Source organism: Haliaeetus albicilla, chromosome 16, assembly GCF_947461875.1.
Source record: "Haliaeetus albicilla chromosome 16, bHalAlb1.1, whole genome shotgun sequence".
Lineage (NCBI taxonomy): Eukaryota > Metazoa > Chordata > Aves > Accipitriformes > Accipitridae > Haliaeetus > Haliaeetus albicilla.
Window position 1 is genome coordinate 24167013 of NC_091498.1, and position 8825 is coordinate 24175837.

The window sequence follows — 8825 nt, forward strand, 5'->3', positions numbered from 1 at the left end:
TTTAAAACTGGTAGCTAAATGAAAAGGAAATATGGGAGAAATGTTTTTGCAAGCTTGTAATTCATCATAACTCTGTATTTTGGTTATCAACCGTGATCTCGCACAATCCACTTATTTCAGTCTTGCAGAATAGTAACCTCCAAGAACTTAAAAATGCTTTTTCAAGTAGGGCAAAAGTGAATTGAAGCTCTCCCAACAAGGGGATTCCCCCATCTCTCAACAAGAAAGAAGCTGCAAAGAGGTTTGCAACTTGTCAAAAGCCAAATCTGAAGCTGAAGCTTTAGCAATAAGAACACAGTCAAACGTCCACTGATACCAGGTGGGTTGTATGTATTTTTCAAAGGGCAAGACCTCCTTGTGTAGCATTTTCAATGTACCCTCTTCATATTCCAAGATTTGGAGCATTTTCTTCTTTACAAAAGCATTTACAGATTAAAACTCTCACAGCAAATCTCCGCATCTTACTCAACAGCACTAGCATGTTAAAAAACATAAAAATCAGTGAAATGTTACATATAAATATTCAGCCTTTGAAGTGCATTTTAGGCACCAAATTAAAATACCTTTTGCTGCTGCCAGTATTGGTCAAATGGGGGGGTGGGGGGGTGGTATTTGTTGCTTCTTAAAAAACTTTACTGCATGTGTCCAACTATATAGCTACTGTAATACAAGAAAACAGCAGCCCGACATGTTCTCTGTGAGACCCTCTAATATGGCTTCCTGTGGCTATGGGAAGCCTTTTCCACTACAGTGCCACTTGACTAGGAGGTAAAGGGACAGCAATGTTGGTCTGTGACTTGCTCCGCAAGATCTGTAGGCCACATAATGCTGGGGGTTGATATTGTAATAAGGTGTAAAATTAAGGGTGGCTACAACTGGAGATACAGAAATTGGGTTGATACAGTTAACCAGTAACTCCCTGAAATTCATGACTATTGCTCTGTGGATACTGGTTATTTACCTAATATGATATTACATTCTACTTAAAAGTATGATTTTGTCATGCCAGTAGGGCAATACATACTGACACAAAGTGCTCCTGTGGGGTAGTTTGGCCTTTGATTCCCCAAGCTAAATGTCTTTTTCAACATTTAAATTTTTAAACTGCAAGAGAAACATTATTTGTGAAAGGTGGGTACTTTTTTAACAAGGGACAAGCCTCTAGCTATTTGCTTAACATCCTCTCTACCTATTCACTTCGACCTGGTGTTTAGTGCTGAACATCAAAACCATTTGATAAAAATATACTTTGTCTGAATGGGTAGTGTGCCATGCAATTAATGGCTCCTTTTCATCCAAAATTGAAAGTACAAAAATAAAACACATTGAGTAGTGTGTTAACCAGCAATGTCTAAAACAAACCATTGTAATCCAGAAGCAGTAATATATATACATTTGAAAGATCAAATCATGAAATAGTTTTCATACTCAAATCTATTACTAGAATGAATAGATAATTCAACAGCAATGAAGTGAATATATCAAACAACAAAGCAGACTTCTTACAGTGGTTTAAAGTATTAATAGTCACAAAAAATGGTTAGTGACAATAAAACCAATTAAAATACTGTTCCTTCTGAAGAAAAAAGAGATGAAACTATTAATGAAACATCAATAGTATGATGGGATGGCTCAAAGTGCATATAGAAGAGGGTGGCAGTACAAGACTCACTCTTTATGCATTCCCTCCTCTTAGCGCAATAACCTTGTGCAAAGAACAGTCCTGCAGCCTTTGCAACAGATCACCTCTTTTCCCAAATGGGACCTTCACTTGCTCCTAGTTGTGCTAAAGATCTTTCACATTTTTGTAAACTGTCTTGCAATATGCAAGGTAGCACAGACTTTTTAAAAAAGTTTGTTATGTTTCAGTAATCCCCCCCTCACCCCAGAAGGAGGTTTGTGACTAAGGGGCAGGAAGTGACATAGACTTTTTAAACACCCGAGCCCCTGTTGGGGGCCCTGGATAAGGAGGTGGTGGCACATTGTGTTGTCCATCTGAAGTAACTGCTTGCTCATAAGTTGGTAGTCCTGAATCATCAATTCTGAGAGGAAGTGGGTTTAAAGAAAATTCTTCATGCCTTCTGAAGATGCTAGATGAACTACGTCTTCTTACATAATGCAAGTACCTAAACAAAGTTAACAGCATTATAAATGGCAGCTTCTGTTTTAAAGGGAAGAAAGAATATAAAGCCTTACTTGGAAAAAAAAAACACTAAACAAAAAAACAAACCAACCCCCAAAAAACACAAAAAAACCCCACCCAAACCCCACAACAGAAAACACTTGCCTTCAATGATCATAAAGACCAGAAGCTAAATACTCTCTCCAAACCACAGGGTAAGAATAGCTCAGTAATGTGAAATTTATAGGGAAGAGGCACAGAATCCCCTTGTATTCCTTTCAAGTTTAGGATAAAGGAACAAGCGGGGCTAAAGAATTGGTAAAGAAGTATTTCCTCCAGCCTACTTCATTTCACATCTGAGGTAGACTACATGCCACAAAGAGCATACAACCTACTTCAGAGAGTGAACAGAACACATTAGACTTTCCATTGCAGGCCCCAACCTATTAAAATGATTCCATCTTTTAATAAGAGTATTTTGGAACCAAGAACACACACAAAGAAAAAAACACCCAAAGGTATGTCAGCCATGCAAGTGTTGTTTTTACATTGTTATGTTACTAACCAGCATAACTGCTGCTAGTGTCACGTAACTTTGGTTCCAGAAAACTAAAAACTAGAAATCCCATTGGATTCTCTGAGAATACAGTTAGACCAACGCAGAGTGGTTTTTAAATTCCACTCTTAAGCAAGAGTTTGTTTTGGCGTTTTTTGTTTTGTTTTTTTTTTAAAGCAGTGAAATTCCTTACCGTGGTGGTTGCCTTGATTTGCATCTACTTTTGCAGCAGTAGAAGATAAGCAGTGCAATTATAACTAACAGTACTCCAGCAGCAACTAGACTGATGAGAAGTCCTGTAACATTAATCTTTTGTAGTGCCTCATCACCTGAAGATAAAACATTGGTTATTTTCATTATGCATTCTTTCCATCTACATAGTATACTGTATACACTGTAAAATACTAATTTCACTGTGCTATAAGCCTGTTCCTTTCCACCAGTATCTAGCTTGCTGTGCGAAGCCATAGTATCTGTGCAACACAACCCAAGAGCATCATTCACAGTCATCTTTAAAGCAAAAGTGAGTAAATACTCCCTTTTCTGTACATAAAACTGTTGAGATGTCCGTCTTCTAACGCCTTCCAAATATTACTTCGTGTACTTGTGACCTTGATCAGGCTGTAGATCTTCCCTCAAGTCATACTGACCATTTTTCTAATAAAACATCTGGCATAAGACTACTCTGAACCTAAATCAGACTGTTATATTACTATTAAAGAAAGAGGGGGCAGGGAGAGGAGAGGAACAAACACAACCAAACCACAGAAAGCAGCTACAGAATTACTGCAAATTTACTGATTGTGTAATAAAACAAAGAAATGTACAAGAAAGTTACATTGTTTTTACTTACAGACTTATAATGAAGCCCACTGGGAGTAAGATGCTTCAGTGAGTATGTTTTATTGCATCAGACAATGCAATATACTTGCACAGTTCACAGTGAATTTCAGTAAAAAGATCAATTCTGATTTTGCTAACTGAATGCATGGTGTATTTTTAAGAATGTACTATTATAACAAACACAAAATACTGCAATATAAGAAAAGAAGAAAAAAGATGACTTGCCTATTTTTATTTTAGGTCCTTTAGTTGAATAGTCGTTCCAAAAATCCATCTATAAAAACACAAAGGATCAGATTTATATGAAATAGATAATTGACAGGCTTATTGACAATTTTTTTTAAATAGTACTGTGGGCAAAATTTAACAATGGCATGAACAGAAGCAACTCCTGCTGAAGGATTTGTACTTGCTTATCCCACCATATTTTTCTCATACATTGAAGTTTGCATAAATATTACAATGTCACAAAGGAAAAAATGCCAGCTGGTGAAAGAAAGAAGTGCATTTAACTGTCCAACATTACCTCATATTTCTGCCCGATTATAGTAGAAAGCACATATTCTGACACTAAAAAAATGCTTACAATTAATCTTTGTAAATCCCTACAGAAGAGTATTAATAAGGCAAAGTCGAGTTCTTAAGAATCCAACATTTGCATGAACACTATTTGAATTCATATCAGCTAGGAAAAATAATGGGATTCATTTAAGAGAAAAGGAAAACCTTTGCGTTGCGTGACTGTTATGCATTAAATGGGTTTAGCTGTAATTTCCACTTTTGCTACCCAGCAAAAAACTCCCATCAAGATTCCAATTTAACACTTTCACCTTTTTCTTAGGAAAATGCTAGCAATGGCAAACTAACATTTCCACCTTCAGAACAGAAGTATGTATTCCTTGGTTTTTCTGCAGGTTAGCACAGAGCACACCTAGAATCGTGAAGAGTCTTGCTGCATGCAGCAAGAGCCGTCTAGACTGCAAACAATCATCACGTTCCATTATTGGGCTGAAAGGTTTCTTAAGTATTTTTCTCTTTTTGTTATACCAGGTTTCTTCCAAGCTGTATATAGGTAGCAATTTAGAAGATAATGCTATAGGAATACTCAGCAATAGCTGAACTGCAGATTTGCTCTGTACTCCTCTCTTCTAAAACGCTTCTTTGGCATGACACAAGGACATGATCAGCCAATTAATACATACAGCATGTGGAACACATTCAAATTGGATGCTGAGAAGTTACTAAAAAAAAAAAAGATTCTGAAAACACCTGTAAGTATATCCACAAGTAGTACTTCTGAAGTTTCATTTATATTCGTTTGCAGAATTGGAGCTCTTATCTAAAGTCTTCTAGACAGTAGTACATATTCAAGTGTATTCACTGCGTATCTTGAGCAATAACCCCATCTAATTGGGGCCTCTACTTTTACAGTAAAATAAGCAATCATTTTAGGTGCTGTTTTCCAAAGGGCTACAGTATTTAGATACAGTAATGATTTAGTCAGTAACCTCCTTCAATATATTAAATTCAGTTTGAACAGCTACCGTTTTATTGGGGTCTTCAAAAACTTCTCTGGCTTCTTCAAAATTGCACAGCTCTTCAAAGCATTCTCTTTCCAGGTTATCCGCTGTGAATGCTTCAAAATCAAATCTGTTATTCAGAAGATGTCGTCCAATGAATAAATTGGCCTCCTTTTCTGATGTAAACACTAATTAAAAAAAGTTGATTTAGAACAAGTTAGGAAAGTTAAATTTGCTATTTTTAAAGAATGTTTAATATCCTAAAGGAGCACATCGAGACCACTTCTTCCCCTAGCATGTCTCAACTACATACAGGAAAAAGAAACATCAAGGTCTCCTCCTAAAATGTCTTCTTTGCTGTTAATTTTTCTAACTATGCAATATAAAATAAACATATTTTCCTTTCTCATAAAGGATTTCTGGTATTCCTTATACTGGCCAACAGAATTTGATTCTCATGACAGCTGTTGTTCAAGTTTTGGTGTTATTCCTTCTGGGATGTGGGCATCAGTTTTTTTACTGGAGCTTTTAAGAACAAAGTCATAGTCACATAAAGCAGAAATTCAGTCAGATCCAAACTCAGCAAGACACTGGCCTACTGGAGGAAGGAGGCAAGGGGGGGGGGGGGGGGGATGAAAAAAAAATCTCTTCTGAAGAATCCTCAATATACATTTATCAATATTCTGCTATCTGTGAGTTCCAAATTTTCTTTACGGAATTTGGATTTTAAATCATGGCAGCAGAGCCCTATTCGTTTTACATTTGTTCTCTTTTCACAGTTGTGGCAGCAAGTTTTATCTAAAGGTTGGCATATTGCCAAGTTTATTTGTTTTAAATTAGTCCATGATAGGAATTTTACTGACAACAGGCACTTTGGAAGACATTTAATTATTTTCTTCTTTTGTGCATATTACAGGCTACATGAGGCCTCATGGAATAAGTTGCAAGGTGAGATTCCAGAAGAGTTAGTGAAATTATAAAAGGTTTTGGAATACAGGAATGCATTTTCTCACCAGGCATTTTCCATAGTCAAGTTTTAGCCTGTTCTTGCTACAGCTTCTTTCTCAAAAAAAAAAAAAAAAAAAAAAAAATTTATATGACACAACTAGTTTTCTGGCTTGGTTTTCAGTGAAAGCCCAATCTGTATTCCAAGAAATTCAGACTATTTGGTTAAGTGAAATGACTAGAGGATTATTTTTGCAAGTGTAATGCAGAAACACCATTGTTACATACCAAGCCAGACGGCTAAAAAAGGAGATGAGAGTCTGTATAAAGTTATTCAGCTACAAATTAGCTCCGTGTTCTTGTTAGCTTGTTTGGCTAGATTATCACATCATTCAGGAATTTTTACCCTAATAGTTACTGTTAGATCTTGCAATGGTATCTCAAAATGGTTTGCTCTCTGAAAACTAAGAAAATTGCAGTGCAACTTGCATATTGGTTGTTTAGGTCTTTAATATTATAGTATATTGAATGAATATTAGAGTATATATTTATGTAATTTATAGAATTCTACGGTATATATTGAAAGAGCCACACATGTGCGCACACATTTGTGTAGGAAGGGAAATCTGTTATTCTAAAGTAATTGCAAGAAAATCTAAGCTCAAAATATTTATGCTATACCTAAGAGTAACCAGAGAGAAGGACTTAAAAAACAAATGCACAAGTGGAAAGGGGAAAGAATTACATGGAAAAAAATATTATCAATATCTTGGTTCAGTGCAAATCGCAAGAATAACTTCAGTCTTCTGAAAGAGGTATCTTCAGTTTTGCTCAGAAGTGTTTCATTCCTTACCATGCAAGTAGTATTAGCTATACTTCTGAATTAACTTAGATAATTGATGCATTTTAATTAATGTGGAATGCATCAGCAAACTGCCTGGAGCCTAGGACCCCTAATTCCCCACGATACATGCTCCTTTTCTCTTTTGAAGAGTCTTTATCCATTTATCTGCACTTTTTTCACTTTGTAGGACATGGTTGAAGTACACCTATCTCCATCTCCGAATTACCTGCAACCTGGTGATTAAGATAGTATTTGGAGAATGAAACAGATGGATATGAATTCTCTCCTATATGTGAGGGAACTGAATGCAGTTCTGCAGTCCTTGGTTCAACAGAATGCTAAACACATTAGGATCCCTAGCATTTGATCAAAAATGCATCCACGCAGTTTGCTGAATAAAGTAACTCTGCTGGTAAAAGATGTTCAGAAAATGCTGAAGGGGTAACCTCTCAATGCAGGCATCCCATACTCTTGACAACTGTTCTACTTGCTAAATTATTGGATAAAGAGTTGGGCCCCTCTCTTTCCAACTCACTCCGTCTTTAATGAGAGTGTGATCTGGGCCTATTGTCAGAAGAGGATTCTATTTGTCATAGAACAAATAGAGAACTCGCAGCAAAGAGGCAGCCTGACACTTTATGGCCCAGAGCAATATGAATTTTAATGAATAACCTGTCTCAAGCATTTTTCTGCTAGCCATGTTTTCTGTTCAACATACTGCCCTGAAGGAGCCTCCCCCTCAATGTGATGACTTTTTAAAGTCTGTCTTAAGGTTTCAGCACTCCTTATCCACTGAGGAGACTGGACAGCTAAGTTACAAATTCCTTTTTGAAGCCCTGATGCTTAAATGTAAAGTATCACCCGGCTTAGCATTGTAGTGCTTGAGTCCTTCTGGAGAACTTGATTTGTTTTTACCTCAATTCCTCTCCACTTCCCTCCCTCCAAAGTGAAGAACTGCAGTAGCAGCACTATGTTTATCTGTCAAGGGGTAGTAAGGGGATCTGGTATTGAGAAAAAATACCAATCCCAAAGAACAATCAAATAAACCCTTTCAAATACAAAGCAATTTTAAATATAAAACTGTTGTGCTGAAATAGTACCAAAGCAGTACTGTCTTAATACAGATTTAAAACTTCTGAAATTTTGATTTTACTTAGAGTGTTCTGGTTATATCAATGGCAATAACCCTAGAAACTTAGAGAAAGCTCAGTTGTCCCAATCTGCACTTACTACTGGATCGGATAAATACTTAATATCCACACCGAAGTCAATTATCAATCATTTCAGCAAAAGATATTCAAATATTCTAAAATTAAGCATAAAAGCTTGATTTTTTTTAATGAAGTAAAAAAAAACACCCAACAAAACCAAAACTATTTACATACATAAAAAGATTTCTCAGCAAAGTTAGATACAGTTTTATTTCTGGAAGGCATAAAATCACATTAAAAGTAAGTTACCGTCTTTTCGTTCAGGTTGCTTCAAGTTATTTAATCTCCCTGTGCAGTGAGGAAACGCAAACATCATCACGTGCAGTTGACACAGCACTATCAAAAACGCAAACATGGTGTGGTACCTGTCAGACAGAAACTACCACGAGTTAAAAAAAAAAAAAAAAAAGACAATGCAATCTTCCCCAGTGTCCGTGATGAACCGTGAATGAATCCTGTAAATGAAGTAATCTAACGCAAGCACCTACATGCAGCTAAGGCTAATGGATCCCAAGAAGAAAGACACCGCTCCAAACTGGTCCTGCGTGCCTCTTGCTCAGTTTTCGTTGCGTAAGACCCACGCGTGTCCCCGGGCCCCTCTCCCCACAGCCAGCAATACCTTCTGCCCTCCTCTCCCGGGGACGGGGCTCAGCAGAGCACCAGCCCGGTTCGCTGGCAAATTAACGGGGAAGGATCACACCCACAGGGCTGCCGGTACGCTCGGAAACTTCGGACAGCCACGGTTTTGCTGCCAGAGCAGCTACAGCGGGCTATAAAAGCCACC

The 8825-nt window shown here is 37.1% G+C and overlaps 1 protein-coding gene and 1 long non-coding RNA gene across 2 annotated transcripts; one reads left to right on the top strand and one right to left on the bottom strand.

The window, feature by feature from the left end:
* The first annotated feature begins 210 nt into the window (after nt 1–210).
* LOC138689294 (uncharacterized) lies at nt 211–4870 on the top strand. The gene is made up of 2 exons (XR_011328175.1): nt 211–319; nt 3129–4870. It is a non-coding gene; the product is annotated as an uncharacterized lncRNA (long non-coding RNA).
* Nucleotides 1417–8589, bottom strand: PRRG4 (proline rich and Gla domain 4). The gene is made up of 5 exons (XM_009921058.2): nt 8291–8589; nt 5066–5229; nt 3747–3795; nt 2872–3007; nt 1417–2126 (listed from the first exon to the last, which is right to left on the bottom strand). Exons 1-5 carry the CDS (start codon nt 8394–8396, stop codon nt 1904–1906), a joined length of 678 nt encoding a protein of 225 aa, XP_009919360.1. The 5' UTR covers nt 8397–8589; the 3' UTR covers nt 1417–1903.
* Between the last annotated feature and the right edge of the window lie 236 nt (nt 8590–8825).